The 22,724-nt window shown below is 63.3% G+C and overlaps 1 protein-coding gene across 4 annotated transcripts in view; it reads right to left on the reverse strand.

Annotated features, from left to right (window-relative positions):
• Positions 1–21,681, reverse strand: part of PTPRU (protein tyrosine phosphatase receptor type U) — an 86,792-nt gene extending 65,111 nt beyond the window's left edge. For all 4 annotated transcript variants that reach the window (XM_068917307.1, XM_068917305.1, XM_068917304.1 and 1 more), the window contains exons 1-2: positions 21,505–21,681; positions 7,359–7,487 (exon numbers count right to left, since the gene is read on the reverse strand). In XM_068917307.1, coding sequence (XP_068773408.1) covers positions 7,359–7,487; positions 21,505–21,577 — 202 coding nt within the window. In that variant the 5' untranslated portion in view covers positions 21,578–21,681. The remainder of the gene's footprint in view (positions 1–7,358; positions 7,488–21,504) is intronic.
• Between the last annotated feature and the right edge of the window lie 1,043 nt (positions 21,682–22,724).

Here is a 22,724-nt window from a genome sequence, read left to right on the forward strand (position 1 = left end):
CGTGGGACGTTTCAAGGCAGCCAGGGGCTTGATGCAATACCGCAGCTCATCAGCCCAGCCGTTTCTTTAAGCTCTGCCCCGTATCGTCGACGGGACAGTTAAAATCGGCTCCTAAAATCGCGATAGGGAAATCGTTTCCGAACCCGCCACGAAACGGCCGTCTTCAGCGACCGCTGAACCAACCGCTGGGACGCTCCCGGTTGAGATGGCAAAGGCAAAGGACGGGATTTTGGACGTGCTGTGCTTTTAAACAGCAGCCTAAAAAACACAAGCCCCTCGGCCCCTCGCAGGGCCAACCTTGCGGCAAAGCGCAGAGCTCCCCAGCAGCGCCGCTCCGCGCCGGCACGGCGCAAGTCGGAGCACGGCCCGGCCCAAGGCAAAGCTGGCGTCATCCCGCGGAAGCGAACGCACCTCCCCAGCGGGTCAGCGGCTGCGAAAGGGCTTGCTGCCGAGAAAGGCGTTCGCTTCCGCGGGCTCCTCGTCCTTCTCCGTCTCCCTCCTGCCCCCAGGAGCCCGCAGAGGCGATACGGAGAAGGACGCAGCAAGGTCAAGGGTAGAAGCAGCCACGGGAGATGCTGTCTGGACCTTGAACAAAAATCCCTGCGAGCATCACAAAACGCACCAGTCCGGGGCATAAACAGAGGTTTTGCCCAAGCTTCAACTGGGTTTTGTCCAAAAATTGCCCCAAACTGCAGAATCCACGGAGGAATCGTCCCCCTGACCCAAGCCGCTGCAGAAGAGGGGAGAGAAACCTTCCCGCCGTCCCCTCTGCACAAACGTCACCGCTCTCCACGGCCGCGGAGAGTCCATTAGCGCGGACGGATCGATCAATGCCACACTTCGTTTGTTAATTCCTTTCTCCAGTGTTCAACGCCAGTTCAGGGTCGGGTTTAATTGACACGCCGGCCCAGCGCGCCGTCACGCCGCTTCATCGCGGTGAATAATAAGTCAGGCTCGCTCCCGGCGCCGTCCGCTGAACAGACCCTTTCTCTCGCCTTTGCTTGGCTTGGGAGCAACCGAGATGAGATCATCCATATATTTAATTTTGAGGTGGGCTTTTGGGGAAGAGTCCAACTGCTCAATGCAGAAACGGAAAACTCTGGAAAAAAGCTGAACAGCATTTGAGTACGACAAACGAAAATAGAAGTTTCTGGCTACGTTTTCTACGGGGAAGGTATCGATTTGCTATGCAGAAGTTGACTGCAAGGCCCCTCCGAAGTCCGAGCTGTAAAATCAGCTCCAGCTGTATGCAGAAAACCTTGAGCCTGCCAGAGCAAGGTCCTCGTGCAAGGTCTCTAGCCTAGTTCGCTGATTAGTGGGGGATCAGCCTTTCCACGGAGTCAAACTAGGTCTTCAAGAATAGCCCAGGACCTCTGAAAGCCTTGACCTTGAATAGCACAGCCAAGCAAAGAGTTCCCAAAACCTCCCCAGCTTTGGAGTGAAACCTTGAGCATGCCAAGACGGATTATCCCGGACTGCATTTGAGCAGCTCTAAGGATCCACCAGAGAATAACAAAAGCCTCGGAAAAAAGAGCAACAAAATCTCTTTCGCTCAATATTCACTTTGAGGTCAGCCCCGTCCGGCTGCGGGCGCCGCACGGGAGAAGGCACCGCGCTCTCAGCCGCGTCCCCCAAGCGCCCCGTCGCGCCCGGGGCAGGCCGGCCGCTCGCCCCGCGGGGACGGAGCAGCTCTCGCGCTCGCCATCGCCGCGCGCTGCCCGCTTCCCGACCCGGGACCCGGCGCTTCTGCTCCGCGAGCGTTTTCTTGGGCTCTCTCCAGCTGGAATGGGGGAGGTTCGGATTAAAGCCGAGCGAGCGGCGCGGAGGGGTCAGAAAGGTGCTGGTTCGTCAGGCGGGATGCGATTCGCTGCACCGGGATGCAGCGAATCTGGGTATCGCTCACCTGCGAAGAGCGGGCGCTCTGCGGGCAGGCAGAGAGCAAGGGAGCAGTTACCAGCGCTGCTCGTGCTGCGTTGGCCTGTCCTCGCCCGGCGTTTGCCACGTGCTTTTGGACCTCTAAATTTAGCACCTACCACCGGCCGAATGCTCGCCGGTGGCAAGCAAGCTCGGACACCCAGCGATGCGCCAGTGGCTGCCTTGCCGCTGCAGAAAACCCCTTCTTCTCTCCCCGGAGCCGAACCCACTTAAAAGACTGCAAGAAAACAAGGAAGGGAGGATGAGAAATAGCCCAGGGATGAATGAAGCCCTATTTCCCAGTGCAATTCCCAGGAGCTGCAATAAAAAAAGCACTTCTGCCCCAGGGACTCCCCGGGCTGCGGGTGCACGGGGCTAGATGTCAGCAGGTGCCTTTAACTCTCTTTACAACCCACCGAAGGTGGCTGTAAAAGTCCAGTCCTGAACTCAGGCACCTTCTGTGTTAAAAAAACTGGACGTGGCATTGGGAGCCCACCACGGGAGCGGACGGGAATGCCTACCCTCACCTCCCTCCCCAGTGCTGACGTGCTTTGTTGACTTTCTCTTTGAAAAACAGAGCAGGAGATAAAAATAAAGCAGATTATTAAAAACCAGCAAGCAAGGCAGGATGACGGGCACCAGGAGGCCTTAGCAGCCAGGAGGTGTCGGGGGACCCGGCTGGAGCGTGGCAACGCTCTTCCTGCAGGAAACCTCTTTGAAGGATCAAGCCCAACGTTGCTTCGTTTGCCGGTTTCTCTTTCAGTCGCATCACGCTCGCCACACGAGCGGTCCATCAGCTCCGACCGCCTGCGCTGAGCCGCGGGACCCGTTAGCTGAGCATCTCCCTTGGGTGGTGCTATCACGGAGGGGTTTTAAAACCAAAACATGGCTACAGGGGATGACCTGACCCAGGGTTCCTGGGGTGCTGCAAATCAGAGCCATACCAAGAACGCCTGATAGAAAACTGCACAAAAAAAGCATCTTCCTCCTGCTGCACCCCTTTTTTTAAAGAATTTTTTTCTTTTAATCTCATTTTATCACCAGACGCCTGGGTCAAGGCAACACCCACAAACTCCTACTGCCCGCTGAGAACGGGGGGAACAGAAGCATCAGCCACCGGCCCAAGGAAGGGGTTTCACCCGTCCCAGCAGCCGGGCTGGGGACAGTCAGCACCGCGGCTCTCCAGCCCGCTGCGACGGGCTCAGGGAGGCCAGGGGAGCTCCCAAGCCCAGGGTTAAATTTTCAAGGCTTTTATGGATGTGCAGCAAGGACGGGCTGGGGTGGAGGGGAAGGGGAAGAGGCGAGCGGCACAGGGCAGCCTGGGCCACGTCGAGGTGACTGCACGGGGAGCGAGCAGGTGCCTTAACGCCTGAAGACACGAAAGAGAGACGTGAGCAGTTTCACGGAGGAGTTCTACCATCACTAAGATTGGAAGGAAAACAATTGGTTTTTTCATGCTTTGCAACGCAAAACTAGAAAAAAAAAAGCCATTTGGGTATTTTCCGAATACAGCTCCACAAAGCAGAGGAGCCTGGGTGCTCCGGCCAACCTGGCGCCCCGAGACACCCTCTAACACGGGTGGTCGCTGAGGCTGGGCGAGACGCAGGAAAGCAAGCAGCTCCAAGCAGGGATTTTTTCCAGAGTTTCTTCCCAACCCAGCTCACCTCCATTAAACAGTTTCCACGTGACAAACTCAGCAATTTCAAACAGCAACAGCAAAAACTCTTCCTTGCGGTTGTCCCCCAGCTCTGCCCCGTCACCAGCATGGACCTGCTCCATCCAGCTCCTACGTCCCAGCCAACAAGACCACGCAGGGCTTCACTCAAACGCCCTCTCCAACTTTGACATCCCTTAAGTAATCCCAACTCGTATTTCGCCTCAGGCGCTCGATTAAATCAGCGTGATTTAACTCCTGCCGAGCCACCTGCGCTGTCCGTGCCAGCTCGACCGTCCCCTCCACCTCGTCCCCTGCCAGGACGCCCCGGATGAACGGGAAGGCAGGCGTGGAGCAGGCTGCACGCGCGGGCAGTGTTTGGGCGAGGGACACGCGCAAAACAACCGTCTGAAGCCTGCAGGGAGAGTTATTTCAGCGCAAGCAGAATAGCTGCGCGGTCTCGCTCCCGCCGTAGCCGGCTCGCCGCAATTGTCCCTTTAAAGACCAATAAAGCGTTGAAAAAGCAAGATTGCAACGTGGGAGAGACCCATCCATCTTCACGTGAAAGAGGGAGACGGGTCAAGACGGGGAGGGAAAATAAAAAAAGAAAGTGAACAAACAAAACACACAAACAAAAAGAAAGAGGGAAGAAAAGGTAGAGGTGGGTGGCCAGCAGCCAGCATCTGCTCCAATAAATTCCACGCTCCTTGAAATTGGCTGATCTCCAATAAAAACTCATTTTAATCTAAGACCACGAGACTCCTTTGTAAAGTGCTCCCTGGAGAGGCCACAGGGATGTGAAATATTATTCATCTCCTGAGCGGCTGGAGCGGACCGGAGAGGCGCGATAAGGCTGGAGGAGCCGCGCGCGTCGGCTTCCCCACCACCACCACCCCGCTCCCCGCAGCGGTGTGACACCGCACAAAACTAGGTCCATCCATCCCGCCTTTACCTGCCCTCCTGCTGCCCCCAGTGCCAGTAAATACACTCATTTAAGACTTTTCTTCTTGCTAACTCAGTGCATTCCCTCGAGTGCAAAGAGCTGCCCCGGTTTTGGGTCCGAAAGGTTTCTGCGCGCCGCCGGGAGCCTGCTTTGGTGGTGGCATCTCCCCGCTCCCAGGAGCCGGCCTGATCCCTCAGCCCCCGCAAGCCCCCGGGCACAGCGGGCTTTCAAGACGGGCAGTTCATCGCAGCTCCTTAATTACAGCTCAAAACTGAGCAGAAAAACCAACTAATTACGGAGCTGAAGACCCTGCGTCATTAGACGCCCTGATTCCCAGCAGCCCCTCGCTGGCTCCGCTCCCCCCATCCCGTCCCCTCTCGGCACGCTGCCCCTGGAAAGCCGTCTCTCCCTTTCCTCCCCGCCTCGAGAAAGACTCAAATTAGGTTATTCATTTTAAAGCAATTATTTGGAAAATCATCAACTGAGGAGCAGTGATTTGTCAGCAGCCCTGCAAGGCCAGGCGGGCGGCTCGGGGCTCTTTTGCCCTCAGCCTGGGGACAAGTCCCCACCGCGCTGTCCCGTCCCCCCGGCCCCAGGGAGTCGAGCTGGGCTGCAATCGGGGTGGTGGAAGAAGCCCCAGGCCCCAACCCCGCCGCGCTCCAGCCCGTAAGCACGCAGAGCGGCTGCAACGCTCACCTCCAAGGGGGGCAGAAAAGGGGAAAAAAAAAAAAGAGGGAAAAACAGCAACAATAATACAATTTCCATGATTAATCGACTAGGAAGGAGCCGTTTGATTTTCTGACGAGCCCTATTTAGTGCCAGCTTTTCCTGGCTTTGATCTCAGCCCCCAGCATGTCAGACCGCTGCTGATTAATACATTTAATTGCTGCTCCGAAGGCTCCTGCGTTGCCAGAGACGCCGAACGCGCCCGCGGCGGCGGGAAGCTTTTCCCCAAGGGCGGCATGGTCACTCCGGGGACAGAGCACGACCTTCGCAGGGGACAGCTCGCACGGGCGAACCCCTCCGCTGCGTCTGGCGATGCCGGTTCCACCTTATTTTGGAAGGTCCCGGTTTTCTTATGAGTTGCCCTCCGCTTGCAGCCCCCCAAAACCCCCCTTCTCAGCTCTGCAGAAGACACACGGCCATCAGCGCCCACCAGAGATGCTCGCCACGCACCGGGCTCAAAGGAGCAGAACGGGAGCCAAATCCGGGCTAAAACTCCCGCTGCGCCCACCGCGCCGCGGCTGGGCCCCCGACAACCCGCCGGCAACGCGACGGAGCCACGGCGTCTCGGAGAAACACGAATCCCCGGTGCGGTGGGACCCTCGGCACAGCTGGCTGTGGGCACCAGGCACGCGTGCGGACCCCGAGCTTTGGGGAGCGGGGTTGCTCCTGGAGGGCAAATCTCCTGGCACCTGAAGGCCTTCCGGGCAGGAAGGGAAAAGGCCTCGGCAAGAGGAGAAGACAAAGGAGGAGCAGATCAGCAGAGGGGAAAGCCAAATAAAGCAGCGGCATGAGCACGGCAGCAAGATAAACACCTAGAGGCAGATTGATGGAGCAGTAAAGAGCTTTCTATAAAGCAGTTAATGCTCTAATAAAAAAAAAAAAAATCATTCTTACTGTCAAGCTATAAAGCAGCTTTTCTCTCTTCAGCGTCAGATGTGACCTCCAAGCCGGGCAGGAGGAGCGGGAGCGCCCGGACCAGGCAGCGCGGCGGGCTCCAGCGGCGCTGCCCCATCGCGCCCCGCACACGAGGGAGCCCGCGAGGCCGGACGGGCGCCGAGGAGCGGAGCTGGGGAAGGAGCCCACCCAGACCCCCCCGCCCTCACCATCGTCACGAGAGAGGGGGAGCTCCCCGCGCTTCCCAGGCTAGCTTCTCCCCAACCCGAGCGCCGCCCGGGCGCACCTCGGCCATCGGAGCCATGAGCTGCAGCCAGAAAATAACGAGAACCGGCTTAAAAGCAGTGAGATTTAAAAAAAAAAAGAAGAAGAAGAAAGTCAATCTGTGCCTCCTCACTCTTACAGCTCCCGAAACTTCGGGGACACCTCTCACGCACAGCCACGAGCCTTTCTCGGCCCACGCAAGAGCCACAGACACCCGTTTCCTTTTCACGTGACTCCAGGAGACGGGAATTTCAGGCAAAGCACCAAAGCTTTGGGCAAAAGCGGCGCCCGCTGGCGACGCTACGGGAAGCGACACGCCGGGGGAAAAGAGCAAGCGGCCGGTGCCAGAGCCGTCGATGGGAATAGCTGCTCGGAAGGTTTCCCTCTTAAAAAAAAAAAAAAAAAAAGGGGGGGGATTTTGTCGTCGTTGTTGTTCTCCCTGTTTGGCAGGCCGGGGCGGTCGCTGCGGAGGCGTCGCTCTGCGGCAGACGGGGAATTCGGCAAGCCGCGCGCCCCGGCCCGCGCGGCAGCGGAGGAGGGACGAGGCGGCTCGGAGCTGCCGCATCCCGCTCCTGCGGGCGGCCGGAGCCGGCTGCCGGCGGGCAGATCCCGGATGCCTCGTCTCGAGGGATGTCCTCCTCCGCCGCCGCCGCCGGCCCCGAGAAACCGCGACGGGAGCCGAGCATCCCTCCAGGCGAGGCTGCGGCAGCGCAGCCCCGTCCCGCGCAGCGAAGTCGGGTGCGGGCGGAAAGCAGCTGGAAACCTTCGCCAACACCTCGAAGGGTTGAAACGCAAACCGGGACGAGAAGGAAAAAGGGGAAAAAAAAAAAAAAAAAAAAAGCACCCTCAAAACAGAGATAAAGGAAAAAGCCGGGGGCTCCGGCACGGCACGACCGCTTCCGGGACGCGTCGCCGCGGCCCCGAGGGCAGCGAGCGCCGGCCGGCTGGGCAGACGGCGCTCACCGTGAGGAAGGTCCGCGGCGGAGTGAGGCATCACGTAGCTCCGGGTGAGCTCCCAGCCGAAGTCATCGTCCTCGCCTCGGCTGTACTCGCACTGGTTTTCGTCCCCGTCCTCCTCGAAGGTGCAGCCCGCTGCAGAAGGGAGAGAGAGAAGGCGTCAGCCCCCGCGGAAAGCCTCGAGCATCCCCCGGCGCAAAGGCAAACCGGAGCCCCGGCAGGCAGGAAAGGAAAAAGGGGGACGGCGTCGCGCGCCCGGCCACGTGGCCAGGTCTCCTCCCTCTTCTCTGCCAGACAGTTCCTCTACAAGCGTAACGAGTTGGCAGGTCTCAGCACCCAGCGGAGAGGAGACAGAGTCCCGGCAGGGATGTCACAGCTACGGCTACGGGCCGGGAGCAGGATTTCGTTCCCGGCTGCGTTGCCCTTGGGCCTGTGACTTCCCCGGGGATTTCTCGAGAGCCGCTGGCACTCGCCAGTTCGCTGCAGCCACGACTTCGCGAGGCTCTGGGCAGCGGTCCCACAAAATCTCCCAGCTTTAACCTTGGTGCCGTCGCCCCTCTCGAGGGGAGGCAGCAGCCCTTCGCCTGCCCCCCCCCCGACGCGTTTAAGCAGCAAGTCTATAGCGTCCGGACAATACCCGACACAACGGCGTCAGGTCTCAGCCGAGACCGCCGCAAACACAGCAATCGCCCGCCCCCTACAAACGCACGGATGAAACCCGCCGAGCCGAGGGCGGCCAGCCCCGAGCACAGCCGGCTGCTCCCGTCGGCCCCGGGCATCCTACGAGGGGAGCGACAAAACGCCGGCGGGGGAGCGCCGCAGCACCCAGCACCGGCCCGGCGCGCGCGGGGCGACGAGCGGCGCCGATAACCGAGGGCCCCGCGCCGGGCGGCTGTTGTCCGGGTGCCCAGTACGGGCCGGCGTGTTAAACGCTGACCTGTCGTTTCGTTAAAACCACAGATTACAAGCGGGCCAGGGCTTCAGCAATAATTAATCCTAGTCCCCCCCCCGGGGCCGCCAAGGGCAGGCACACGAAAAAAGCCCTGAGCAAGCAGAACGAACAACGGCGAACATCCCCCGAGAGGCCAGCGCGGGAGCAGAGGCCAGGCCACGCTATTATGTCCTTTTCCTTTTTCACGTGTTATCCCCCAAAATTGCAAGCGGATCGTTCTCCCCGCTGCTCGGGCAGTCGCGCTCGGGCAGCTGACGGCTTCGTCGCCGCCGCCGGGGTTTCGCCTCCCTCCCCGCCGCGCAGAGGGATGCTCGGAGGCGTCCGGGAGAGGATGCTCACGCAAAGCCGCCCATGTCGGGTACCGCTTCCCGCGGGGATTTCGGAGCGCTGGGAGCAGCGCGCCCAGAACCTTCCCGCGGTGCTTCCCGGGAAACTTCCGCAGATCTATTCCGCGGTTACATGGAATAGATGTTTTGCCGGCAAACGCGGGGCTGTCCGAGCCGATCAATCCAATCTCCCCTCCTCGGACAGACGGGTTTACGGCTACTGCTTTTTCCCCGCCCGGCTCAGTGGGGCGCTCCACCTGGCTGACAAATTTGTTGACGGTTTTTACATATATATATATATACATATATATATATATACAAAAAAGCATATATATATATAAACAAAAAAGCAGCCTTGTAGAGTACTTCCACGTTAGAGAGAGCAGGGGATACATCACCTTGAAGCCCCTGATGGATCACGACCCCATTTCGGGGCTGCCGGCCCCTGTCCAAACCACCTGCAAAGCCAGGACCAGCCACGCCAGGCATGACCTGCCATCAGTAGGTTCAAGAATACGACCGGCACGAGCCACTTTTAAGCCCAGCCAACAACCGCATGCGTCGTTTTACCCACGCCACGTGCCCGCGAGCGCGGGAAAGTGCCGCTAAAGCCCAGGAGGGCACGACCAAGGTGACTCTGCCCAGCGGGGTAACCTTCCTCCCCGGCATCCAGCTCCAAAAATCCCGAGCGCACCTGACGGCGCATCCCAGGCTGCTGGCGCCCGCCCCGGCTGCGTTTCCGGCGATAGGATGCTTTTCCTCCCTCTCTCCGGGGTCGAGGGCAGGGGGTTTGGGAGAAGCCAGGCCGCCCGCTCCGCCGAGCTGCACGGGGGGCTCGGCCTCCAGGCCGCTTCTCTCTCCCCCGTTGCAAAACCGACAGCAGCGCAAACGTGAACGTTCAGGCATCTAAATCCTGACGTCCCTAAACAGCTCCTCCGGCCGTTAGCCGAAAGCTGTCCGCCAGCAGCTCTGGCAAAGAGGGTAAGTCGGGCGCGCGGCACCTCCCGGGCTGAAAGGCTTCCAAAATACCACGGTTTCGGCAGGAAGCTCGCAACTAGGGCAGCCAGGACGGCCGGGTTTCCGCGCCATCCCCGCCACGCAGCCCCCGCTGCAACCCGTGCAGCAAGGCGGAGAATGACATCCACGCGCACCGCGGGCCGTCCGCAAACGCGGCCGTTTGCCTGCACGAGGCAGGTCCTCGCTCGGGAAAACGCGGCGGCGGGGCAGAAGGGGAGCAAAGGAAGGAGGTCGGTTCAAGGCTGGGATGAAAAAAATATAAAAGGGAAAAAAAAAAAAATCTGTGTGCTTGGGATAAAAGCAGTATCTGCTGGAGGAGGTGCGATTCTAACGGCAAGAGCAGATAAAAATACCGTGCAAGGTGCAACCGCCTGCTCCTCGGAGGGCTCGACGCATCCGAGAAAGCCTGGCTCTCTCAAACTCGCATGAACGCCCCCGAAAGCCAAGAGCCCGCACCCAGACGGCAGCCGGCACGGCCTCTCCGGAGCTACCCCGCGCTGGAGCAGGAGCAGAAGGCGCCCAGGGCTCCCGGGGCCGCTGCTGCGCGGAAGCGAAGCCAAGCGATGGGAGAAAAATCCCTTCTGCTGCCGTCCGCGCCGAGTAGCCTCGCCTGGGCTAAATCTCGACGCGGCACGGCCCCCCCGAGCCCATCGCGGCCGGCGGGACGGACCCCACCGCCGGGCAAGCCCGGACCCCGGCACCACCCGGCCCCCTCGGACCTTCGGGTCGGTCCAGCCCGGCGAGGGCAGGGCCAAGGCGGCCGCATCCCATCGGAGCATCCTCGGCTGCGCCGCCCGGGTACCGCTGCCGGTACGAGCGGCTCGGGCAACCATCGGCTGCCAAAAAACGCAGCCCGGGGTTGCTCACCCCACCTCGCCTTCGGAGGTCTCTGCCGTGCCCAGGGCGAAGAGGCACCCAGGCGGCGGGCGGGCGGGCAGAGCCGCCGGGGACGTCGCCGTAGCTCCTCGCCGGCAGGGGAGACGAAGCCCCGCAGGACCGCGGGACGGACGGCGAGATGCTCTCGCTCCACCAAAAGATCGAGCTCTTCCCTCGGGACAAGTCGCTAGCGCCTGCAGCGCAAAGAGGGCGCTCGCTAAGCCCGAGGTCCGTCCCGCAGACCGCTCATCTCGAAGGTCTCCCCAGCTCCAAAGCCAAAAACGCTCTTCGCCCCAAAGGCGCCGGCACCTTCTTAACGCTCCTCCTCTTCTTTTCACTTTTGCAAAGTAGAAACGCCTTAAAAAAAACCCCACCGATTTCGCTGCCCCGACACAAACTGATCAGAAGCATACGGAAAGCAGCACGGTTAAAATTCTTGCCAGTAGTTTGTTTTGCTTTTCTGACTCATTCTAAATATTGCATTTAATAGAAAAATAATTTGTTCAGCTGTAAGAAACATCAATTTGCAACTTGAAGCCTTGTACGTTAGCCAAAGAAGCTAATGTGTAAACATTAGCCGCTCCAACAGCACATGGGGTTTAGCCAGTGCGGTTCCAGGGGGAGAGGAGCCAGATATTAAGCGAGAGGATTTGCATAATAAGTCATTTATGCCCGATAACCCCAACGTTTGCAGAGTATAAGACTGGGAGAAACAATCTTGGTCTATCAGCAACTACCAGACACCGTCAATCTCCTTCTCGGCCTCTTAAAGGCTCTTCACGGTTTTCACCTGGAAGTCCCCGCTCTTGAAGCCCACCGAGCTGGTAGGTCTCCCGCCGCCGGCGCCCAGCCCGGACCCGCCGGCATCGCCCGCAGCGACGGCTCCCCGGCGGCGCAGGACCCGGCCCCGGCGCCCTCCACCGCCCATCGTATCCGCGGCACAGCCGGGAGCCGGCAGGCCTGGAGTCGGCTGCAGGCGTCTCCAAGCCTTGGAGATGCAGCTCCAGAGGGCTTGCGGTTCCTCGGGACCCCTCGGCTCCTGGCCACCGAGGCGGAGGCGTGCATTTAGCAGCCAGGCCCCGGCCAGCCGCCGTCCCCGCGCGAAGGGCCTGCGGGGATTTTATCACTCTCATGAAATGCCCGGAGAGCGGTCCCGGAGGACGGGAACCCCCCCAGCGCCCCGGCCCGCCAGCCCCGAGACTGCCAGCCAGGCTTGGCTGCACGCCGGGACTGTGCAGCCGCTAACCTGCCATGCAAGGGCTTAATAATTAACCTTCGTTTAATTAACATACTCAGGGCTGCCTCCTCTACTCCAAGGGGGGAAAAAAAAGGAGGAAAGACAAAAAAACCCCACGTAGGTCTTTGGAAATCTCCAGCCTGCAGCTAGCAGTCGCTTCCGGCGCGACGACGGCCCCCGGGCCAGGGCGCAGCCAGCTCCGAGCGCCAGCGGCTCGGCCCTCGGCCGGGGGAAAAACAGAAAAAAAAATAAAATCAAATCAAAATGCCCATTTTGGGAAAGCAAAAGGGGAGGTCGCCGAGGACAGAGATGCTCCTCCCGGAGGCGCCCCAGCAAGAGGCAGCGTCGCGCCAGCATCGCCTAGGGCCGCGGCGCCCGACCGAGGACCGGCGCGGCGGAAAGCGCGGGAGGGAGACGGCGTGCTCCGAAACGAATCCGCCTCGGCTGGGCAGGAGCCGGGGGCAGAGAGGGCAGGAGGCCCTGCGGCGGCGTCCCCACCGCCACCGCGCCGCGGCCAGACCCCGGTCCCGCGGGAACGCCGGCTCGGCAGCAGGACGCGCTCCATCGCCGGGGCCCTTACACAGGGCGAGCTGTTAAAAACAATTTAAAAAAAAAAAACCCAAAACCAGGCGGGAAGATCGACCCGGAGGCTCAACGGCGGCGGTTCGGTTGACGGGAGCGAATCCATCACCCGCGCGCCGAGCGGCCAGAGCCCGGGGCAGGTGGGCGGCGGGGGCTAAGCTAAACTCTTTGTTATTCAATCAGCCAAAAAAAATAAATGAATAAAAGCATTGCAGGATCCACCAAGAGGTTCGAAAGCATCGTCGCAGCCCCGGCGGCCCCGCGGGCTCCCGCCGACGCGTCCCTTCTGTAAACGGGCCGACGGGCGCAGCCGTCTGTGCAAAAAAAAAATTAAAAAAATAAACCACTGAATTCCCCCTTTTCTCCGGGATACTAACGGGCTCTCGGGAGGGCTCCTGCGCCGCCGCGGGAAGCTCACCCTGCTTGGTGTTTGCCAGAGGCTCCCTACAAATGTACTCCACGGCCTGGTACCTGCCCCCTCTCGAACGAGGCGGGGGGGGGAAAAAAAAAGGACTGAACTGACAGTGCCTTTAATCTGAGCTCGGGAGGAGGAAGGAGGAATTAAAGAGAAGCCGAAGGTTGGAATCTAAATAAATAAATAAATAATAAGAACAAGAAATAGCGACGGATGTCACCTGATAGTGCACGCACATGCCCGGGCGCTGCACGTCGAGCCTCAAAAGAGGAACGCTTTCCAGTGAACCTCCTCCCGCAAGCTCGTCCGCGCGGTCCGAGCTCGCCCGCCGTGGGCTGAGACCCTGCCGACTCATCCCACGGCTAGATCTGAGCCAACACCCCGAAAGCAATAAATAAATAAATAAATTACAGCTCCGTTTCCTCATTCGTAAGCCGGCCCGGAGACGCGCTCAGCCCGTGGGGGCGAAAGCGAGGCCGAGGGGGATGGCACCAAGGAAGCTGCGCGTCCGGCTGCAGGAAAAGGCGGCACGGCGCCAGCTCCGGCGCCGCAAGATCGGCCGCGGGGCGACGGGACGCCCAGGCTGGGTGCAGCGTCACCCTCCCTGCGAAACCCGGAGACCCCCACCCCACCCCGGCTTTCCGCCAAGCCTGGGCGGGAGGCACGTTCCCAGCAACTCCCTAGAGCGCAGAGACCGCCAAACTCGTGCCGCTTGTGACTCGACAGCGCCCTGAGCCGCAGGCCGGCGAGCCAGGTGCAGGAAGCACCCCAAAAAATGGGAAGCGGCACAGATGGCCGGCTCGGACTCGCCGGAGCGACGCAGTCAGGCAGCAGCATCCCCAAAAGGCGGCCGAGCGCGGACGTCCCAGGCTGCGACGGCTTCGGGGGCAGAGCCGTGAAAGCCCCGGGAGGCAGAGCAGCGGGGAGACCACGCCAAGCTGCGGGCCGCTGGCAACCGTGGGGAGCAAATCAAATAAAAACGGGTCCTTCGAGGCTTTCTGCAGGCCTGCAGGTGAGAGCGGGGTACGTTCCCGGCAGGTCCTTCCCCTCGCCGGGAGGGAGCTGCATCACCCTGCTCCGAGCAGGACGCGCCGCAGGAGGGAGCTCCCCGCTCTTCGGGGCGAAGCCCGAGCAAGGCGCCGGCTCGGGTCTTGCAGGTGCCTTCGATCCCGTTCCCAAGCCACAAAATAGAAAAGTCCCAACGGGGACTTCGAAGTTGGCGACGGGGAAGGGGGGAAAATTAGCGGAGATCCTCCCACCTTTGCTAATTCAATCAGCCCAACCGCAGCAGCCGGCTCGCCGAGTCGCACCTGGCGATGAAACGAAGAGCGTTGGCTCAGCAGGGTGTTTAAAAAAAAAATCTCTCTCCCCGCGGGCGCCCGGGCAGCTCAGCCCACGCGTAGCCCAACCTGCCCGCACCCCGGCCAAAACGTCAGCCCTCACCTTGCAAAACCCCAGCCCGGCGGCAAGCGGAAGGGGAGGGCGCCCGCGGCGTCGCACGCGATCCAGTTGGGTAAGCTCTGCAGCGAGGCCGGCTGAGCATCCTGCCCCCGTAGCATCCCGCCGCGGCGGAGGGCTTCGGAGGGGATGCCCTCACCCGCCCCGGTGGGATTTACTGCCCACTTGCAAAAGGTCAGCGTTTGCAAAAATTTGCTTCCGATCCCTTTGCCATGGATGTTCAGGCTGCTTCTCCCAAACCAAAGGGAAAGTTTCGGAGGTTCCCGACCCCCAACAGTCCCTCAGGCTGCACCAGTTCAGCCTGGGGGCACATCAGGAGCTTGGGAAGCTTCGAACGCCCGGAGACACGCCGCGCCGAGAGGGGATCGCGACGCTTGGCAAGGCGAGCTAGGCGGGACGCGGCGCCCGGAGCCTCGGCTCTGCAGAGCATCTCCCAAAACCGACCTGGCTCCGCGCGACAGCTAGGAAACCCCTTCCGGGAAAGGCAGGCGGCTGGTCCCCAACGCCTCCACCCTGCCCCGCTTGGGTGGTCTGAGCCGAGCACCCGCGAGTCTTCATCCCCTTGCACCCAGCAGAGCAAAAACCGTTCCCACCTTTTCCATCAAATCTGAACCCTGCCGGGCAGCGCCCCGAAGGCGAGCGGGGGGAACCGCTGGGCTCCGAGACGGGACGCGCCTCCGATGGCGCCGGCATCCTTTGCTCATCCAGCAGCTGACGGGCTGCTTATCAGGCGAAACGCGCCCATACCGAAAGCCGTTAGGCTCCTCGGCTGGCTAAACCCTTGCCCAAACCCAAGGGACGCGGGGACCCCCTTGGGTCCCGCGGAGGAGGATGGCGGTGGCGGAGGATGGCGGTGGCGGAGGATGGCGGATGCTGCCGCCAGTGGCTCTCGCCCAGCTCCACCTTCCCCACCACCCGCACCTCTTTCCGCCCTGGCTGGGCACGCGAGCCAGGAAGGTCGGGAAAGGGCCGGCTCCCGGCGAGGCGCCGCGGGGAAGACGCCTTCCAGGCGCGGGAAAGGGCGGCGAGCGCTCCCCGAAGCAGCATCACCCACGTTGGGGGGGGGGGGGGGAAGGAACGTGGGGACACCCAGCACGGACGGCAGCCAACGGCTCGCCGAGCACTGTAAAAACCGGCCGGGAGCGGCGCGGGCAAGCGAGGACGACTCGCTTGAAAGCGCCCGGCACCGGGTAGGACTTTGGCCCCGGGAGCGTTTCCCGGCGTGCCGGCCGCGTCCGAGCCCGGGCAGCGAAACGCCTCCCTAAACGCTGGGCAAACAGCAACGGGGAAGTCCCCGGGGCGGGCGCCAGCTCGCTGCCGGAGGGCTCCCCGGGCAGCGCTTCTCCTCCCACCGCCCAGGTGCAAAAAACAACAAAAAAACAGGCGAGGGAAAGCGGGTGCCCCGGCTCCGGCCAGGGAAGGGTGCCCAGGCTGGCACCCTACCCGCGCCCCCACCCACATAAGCAAGAACAAGGGCTCCTGCCAGGCAGCCCCTGCAGCAGGGCTCGAAGAGGCCATCTGCAGCGGAAGCAGAAAGCTCCCTCGCCAGGACCTGTTTATTTTAAAGCTGCCAACAAGGAGGCAATTAACGCCGGGGAAACTTGCCGGGAATCCTCTTCTCGCGCGGCCGAAGCTGCCCGGCCTGGACGCGGCTCTCCAGAGGCCTCCGGTCGCCCCAGCAGGTCCAGCTGCAAGGAGGCACGGGGGTCCCGGAGCCCGGCCGCTGCCTCGGGTGCAAATCACCCGTCCGTCCGTCCATCCATCCATCTGTCCCCACCTCGCTCCTCGGCTTCACCCCGCCAGCCACATCCCGGGGGACCGCGGTAGGGGCTCGCGCGCCCACGGACCCCCGACCGAGGGGAGCTGCAAAGCCCCCCCGAGGCTGCCGCCGGGGAGAGGAACAGGTTTGGGAAGCTGGCATTTAATCAAGCGCTAACTAAAGGTTCCCAGACATGTCTAATAAGACAATTACAGAGCCTGTTAATAACAGCTTATTAAAAAAAAATTTAAAAATAAGCTTATTTCCGGAGGTTTAGGCAGGCAGATGGCAGGGCTGCACCGACACGCTTCTGCAGAGCCCGTTTTGGTCCGTGGCGGCTCCGAGCCGCCCAGGAGGGCACGGACCAGCTGCGCCAGTCCCCCCTGCGGGGCACGGCGGGTGCCACCCGCAGCTGGCGGGCGCCCGGCCTCCGAGGGCGACGGGCACGGCAAAGCACAGCCCCTCGGCCCAGCATCCTCCCTCCGCTCCGTCTTGTGGACATCCCGGTTGGTTTTCCCCTCCCGCCGGCTTGGAAAGCTCCCTGCCGGCCAGGGGTGCAAGGCAGCAGTGGGGGGGGGAACGGGACAAGACGCCGCGCCGATGGGCAGCGGGGAGGTTGAATCGCCAGGGACGGGTCGGAGGCGCCAGGCAGTGGCCGCCCTTCGCCTGCCGGGATGCTCGGCGGCTCCCGGGGGGCCCCCGATCCTGCTGCCTCCGCTCAGGCCAAACTCGCAGGGAAGCCGGAGGTCTCAGTTTGCCTTAGTTTGGATAACAAAGAGGAAAGATTAAAAAAAAACCTCCACTGCTGGCCAGGAGGTGACTCATGAGGATGCCTGTTCCCAGGTGCCAGGGCAGGCCCAAACAGCAGGTCCGCGTCCATCCGTCCGTCCTGGGGACGGATGCTGCTCCCTCCGGCAGAGCCCCGGTGCAGGGCGCTCCACCCCGCGGGCGACCCTCCCCAGCAGGAAGGGTGCACGAGCCGGGGAGCACTTGCTTTGGAGCAGTGGAGGGGGAAAAAAAAAAAAAATCCAGTAAAGAGCCAAACCCAATTGCAAACCCCAGCAAAGGAGCCGAGGCATCGAGCTGCTGCGGGGGAGAGCCCGGCCTCGCCGGGGCCATCCGCCCGGACCCACCAGCCGCTCCGGGGACAGCTCCATCCAGGAGCTTCAACATCACCCCGAGCAGCCCTCACCCCTCCCGCCCCCCCCCCCGAGCCAGCGGGCGCACGGAGGGGGGGGCGCAAGGGCAGCGCGGGAGCGGGCAGTCCCAGCCCTGCGCCTCCTCGGAGCAGCGTTTCGCCCCGGACGGCCCCAGAGCAGGAGCCCGCGGGGTTTTCGCGCCGTCGGGTGCCGCCTGCAGCCAGCTCCGGCTCGGGAGCTGAAGCGGCGCCAGGCGACTCGGCAGCGCGGATGCCAACGCAGAAAGCGCAGCGCTGGCAAGGCATTAAAAATAGGCACGTAGAAGGAGACGAGAGCGCGAGCCTCTCCCACGGCCCAGCAGAACAGGCCGGCGGGGGAAGCCCGAAACAAGTTGACAAGGAAAATGCAATGGTTTTTTAATACATTTTACATGCCTGGCGAGAGCAGAGGGTGAAAAAACAAAACCAACCATCCTGGCAAGAGGGAGCCTTTCTCCAGCTGGGCGGAGGAAAGCAAACGCAGAGCAAAGCGCTGGGCGCCCGATCCTGCTGCTCCCAAGCACCCGGGAGCCTCGAGAGCATAAACACCCTGGTCCCATCCGCAGCGCCCGGCGCCGGTCAGAGCGGGGTGCCAGCAGCCTGCAAACCCGCGCCGAGCCCAGCTGCAGCCGTCCACGCACGACGCGCTGCAAAGCAGGGGCAGGGGGACCCCAGCGCAGGCGGGCACGGATGCAGCATCCCTCCTCCCCGAGCATCCCTGCCTGCCCCGGCTCTGCCCCCAACCCCCACCGCACGCTAATGAAGATGTTGCAATTAACAGCTGGAGAGGGGCATTGCGGGCAGGGGGAAGCCACGCGGCTTTGTGCCGGTGCCTGACCCCAATCCCAGCCCCGGCCTGACAAAAGGGAACGCGTTGGCTCGGCGTTTCCCATTCACTCGGGCGAGACAAAGCCGCGCCGGGACGCGGTCGGGGCTGCCCGTCGCGCCCGCGGTGGCGGGGGGGCCAGCAGCCTCGCGCAGCCCCTCCAGCCCGACCCCCAGCGAGGGGCTAATCCCGCCTGCAGCACGCTCCTCGCACAGCAATCGCTGAAGTTTCACGGGATGCATCAGTGCAACGCAGCAGAGCGAGAGATTTGCTAGAGCAGGGACATAAAAAAGACCCAAACCCCCGAGGAGGTGGAGAACGACGGAGCCGGGGCTCCGGGAATCACGCCGCCCCGCATCCCGGAGCATCAGGCGCCCCGTGAGCGAGCCCGATGCCACCCGGCAGCGGAGACGACCAGCTCTTAGGCCAGCCGCAACCCAATGGCAGCCCGCGTGTTTTATATAGCCGAGTTTGAGCTTTGACACTTGCTTTTATCACCCACCCATCCGGGAGTTAAAAAAAAACACCCGGAAGACGGGGACGGGGCCCGCTCTGCCCCAGGGCACGGGGCCAGCGACTGCTAGAAGCATCGATGCCTGGCGCAGGGCGGATGAGGACGTCTCGGCAGCTCCTCTTCCAAAGGCACCCGGGAGCAGGGAAGCTCTCCAGCACCCTCGCCCCACGGGGAGCAGCACCCAGAGCACCAAGCGGTCTGCGAAGCGCCCAGAACGGAGTGCTGGCACCTGTCCCCCCCCCACACACACACCCTTTAGGAGCCACCCGGGTGACAACTCACTGCCATGCCACTACTGATCGTGGCTCGCCGGGTTACGCTTGCATCCGGCCCGTCCACGCCAGGCTCCGGCGCCCGCCCCGACGCTCCCGGCCGCTAAATTAACATCCCCAGCGCGACGACCCCCCGTCTCGAGGTCCCCCCCCGCCACCCGCTCCCAGCGGCGCGACGCAGATACGTGCCGACGGCTTCGCCACTGTGAAATTTTAATGAACGGCAAAAGTTTCGCCCGTTCCAGAAAGGAGCGGAGAGCATCGGCCCGGGGTCCCGGAGCAGGAGGGGGAAGCTGGAGCCAGGATGTTTGGGTTCATCCCCAGCTCAGCCTCTCTCATGGGAGCTGGATGGTCACAAGTGCTCTGTGCCTCAGTTTCCCCACTCAAGGGAGTCACATTATGGCCCTTCTTTCAGCCATCCATCACCCACCTCAGCCCTCTCCCACCCTACAGGTCAGCCTTATTTATTTTCCTGCTGACAGGCACCGCTATTTTTAATTTTTGGCTAGAGGCTGCCATGAGGAAAAAAAAAGAAAAACGCCAAAAAAAACAAATCAATGCACCAGCACAGGGACTGCATGCAGGTGAGCCGCTCCGGTTTTAAGCGAAGGGAAAACAAAGAGCAAGGCAAAAACATGCCTTAGCGCACAGGGCGTCACCGAAGAGCTGGAGCTGCAGGGTCCCGTCCTCGCTGGGTGCCACTTTGCAAGGTAGCACCCAGGTCGACCCCCCCACCCTGCCGTGCACAAGGTGACGGCGATGCTCCGGGGCTGCCCGGAGGGAGCCCCGCAAGCGGCACCGGGCAGCGCGCCCAGCGGCACCCCAACCTCGCGCACGGGGAAACCGAGGCACCAAGGCAGCATTGCAAAAAACAACCAAAAAAAATAGTTTTTTCACCTAGATTCTTGGTGCTGCCGTTTTAAGCCAGCAGCTGCTTCGGTGCTCGCAAGGGCCTCGCCGGGCACTGCCTGTCCCCCCTCTACCGCCAGCCCTGTGCTGTCTCTGCTCATCATCATTAATACATGAAATCACTACAGGATTCCTAATTGCAGCTGCCCCGGCTCCGGCTGCAAGGCTTGGCTGACCCGGGAACATCCACGGCCCGGCCTCGCTCTGCACCCGCTCCCGTTTGCCAGGGGTTTTTTTCCCCCCCTCACCCTCGGCTTACCCTCTGCTCATCCCTCCTCTTGCAGGGGCGCTTTGTGCTCTTTCCCCAAGGAAAAAGCCAGAAGAAACGGGAAAGCAGCCTTTTTCCAAGGCTAAAGTGCTCAGCAGGAGGGAGAAAACTGATCATGCTTTAGCAAAACTCTAATTATATCTCAGGAAAACCAAAAAAAAATAAAAAACCCACAACAAACCCAGCACGCAGCCGAGCAGGCTGTAACCGGAGAGCGGCCTTCGGACAGGCTGCGGCACGGCCTCGCACACCACCTGTTTTTCCCCAAATCCCTACCCGGCAGCCGGCACGCAAGAAGCGGTGCGGGGGAAGAGCTGGGGCCCCGCTCCCCACTTGGGACCTCGCGGCTTGCAGCCACAAGCCAAAAAAGCACTTCCAAAAATAATAATAATAATAAATCAGAGGTGCCACCAGCTGCGTGTCTGGAGGGGAAGATCTTTGCCGGCGAGGGCCGCGGAGCAGGGCCTGGGAAGAGTCGCCCCGACGGGGCCGGCAGCGTGCGGGAACCGGCCGGGCACCCACCAGCGCTGACCACTTGGTGGGGATTTCCACCCGCCCCCCCCAACCAAAACACCCCGTAAATAACCACCCGCCCGCCGGGATGAAGTTTTATTTCCTGCTCAGGGCGCTGCGGGCAAGGAGGAAGAGGGAGGAAGAGGGAGGGATTGCGACGGTGGAGGCGCTCGGGGCGGTAAAGGGAGCCGGACGCGGCGCGTTCGTCCCCTCCAACTCGCGGCTTTGCAGGAAAATATGGCTTTTTCTTCCCCCCCCTTTTTTTTTTTTAAGGTGTCCCCAGGCGCTGCTCGCTGCGGGGACTTGGGAGCAGGAGGCACCGCGGAGCGGGGCATGACTCCGCGGCTGGGAAGGCAGCGCGGCCGCCGAGCGCGGGGCTGGATCGCGGCGGCGAAACAGCAGCTGGAAGGAGCAAGGCGGAGGGGGGGGAACACCCACATCTGGGAGAGGGGACACGGGCGTTTGGAGATCGGTGCGGGCACGAACCGAGCGATCCGCGCCCGGAGAGCGGAGCGAGTCCCTCTCTGCCGCCCCCCCTTCGCGGCGCTCCCCCCGGAGCGGGGCTCGGCGTGCCGGTGCCGGCCGGAGCGCTCCCGGGGCGGCGGCCCGAAACGCGCCGGGGGCCGAGGCGCCGGCCCCCGCTCCAACGCGGGCAGCGAAACTTGGCGCTCGCTGGGGACTAAATCTCAGTTGCAAACCTCAGCGGGAGCGGCCGGCAGCGGCTCGCGAGCTGCCGGGGCGGCCGCGCTCCGAGCCCCTCTTTCCCCCGACGGCCCGGAGAAGGTATTTGGGGGGGGGGGAACCCAAGCGCCCCCCCACCCCATGCAAGCAGGCACCCACACGCCGGCACGCCTGCGAGCACCCCCGGGCACGGCTGAGCGTGCACACCTGCGAGCATGCACCCGCGGGCGAGCGCGCCCCAGCCCGCGGCGCCCCGCTGCCCCCCGCGGAGCTCGGCGCTGCTGCGCAGCCCCAAAACGCCCCGACGGCCGGGAGCCGCCGTGTCCGTCCGTCCGTCCTCCCCCACCACCGCGCCGCGCACCGTCCTCACCGGCGGGCGTCTCGGTGTCCAGCGCGCAGACCCGCAGGGCGAGGGCGAGGAGCAGCGCCCGGGCGCTTCGCATGGTGCAGCCCGCCGCGGCGGGAGGGGGGGGGGAGAGGGGGGGGAGGGTGCGGGGCTGCTGCCGCCGCCGCCGCCGCCTGCGGGCCCGCGGATTCGGCGCGGCGGCGCAGCGGGGCACGCGCGCCCGCCCCGCGCCTCAAATAGCGGCGGCCGCGCGGCGGCGACCGGCTCCGCCTGACGTCAGCGCCGCGCGGGGCCGCCGCCGCCGCCGCCGCCGCCGCCGCCGCCGCCGCCGCCGCCGCCGCGCCTCGGGCAGGCCGGCGCCGCCCCCTGCCGGCCGCCGCGCGCAACCGCAGCCCCCCTCCCCCCTCCCCTCCCCGCGCGCCCCGGGGCCGCCGCGCCGGCGGGGGCTCCGGTTGCGGGGTTGTTGCTGCCTGCACGGGGGGGTCCGGTTGCACGGGGGTCCCGCGTGGCGGAGGGAGCCCCGGTTGCACGGGGGGGGGGTCCGGTTGCGCGAGGGTCCCGCGTGGCGGAGGGAGCCCCGGTTGCACGGGGTGGTCCCCAGCTGCAGAGAGATGCATGGGCTGCAGGGGGGTCCCCGGTTGCAGGGGGGTCCCCAGCTGCAGAGGGGTGCGTGGCCGCAGGGGAGTCCCCGGTTGCAGGGGGGTCCCCAGCTGCAGAGGGGTGTGTGGCCGCAGGGGGGTCCCCGGTTGCAGGGGGGTCCCCAGCTGCAGAGGGGTGCGTGGCCGCAGGGGGGTCCCCGGTTGCAGGGGGGTCCCCAGCTGCAGAGGGGTGCGTGGCCGCAGGGGGGTCCCCGGTTGCAGGGGGGTCCCCAGCTGCAGAGGGGTGCGTGGCCGCAGGGGGGTCCCCGGTTGCAGGGGGGTCCCCAGCTGCAGAGGGGTGTGTGGCCGCAGGGGGGTCCCCGGTTGCAGGGGGGTCCCCAGCTGCAGAGGGGTGTGTGGCCTCAGGGGGGTCCCCGGTTGCAGGGGGGTCCCCAGCTGCAGAGGGGTGTGTGGCCGCAGGGGGGTCCCCGGTTGCAGGGGGGTCCCCAGCTGCAGAGGGGTGTGTGGCCTCAGGGGGGTCCCCGGTTGCAGGGGGGTCCCCAGCTGCAGAGGGGTGCGTGGCCGCAGGGGGGTCCCCGGTTGCAGGGGGGTCCCCAGCTGCGAGGGGTGCGTGGCTGCAGGGGGGTCCCCGGTTGCAGGGGGGTC

The sequence above is a fragment of the Struthio camelus genome, chromosome 23 (assembly GCF_040807025.1).
Source record: "Struthio camelus isolate bStrCam1 chromosome 23, bStrCam1.hap1, whole genome shotgun sequence".
Classification (NCBI taxonomy): Eukaryota; Metazoa; Chordata; class Aves; order Struthioniformes; family Struthionidae; genus Struthio; species Struthio camelus.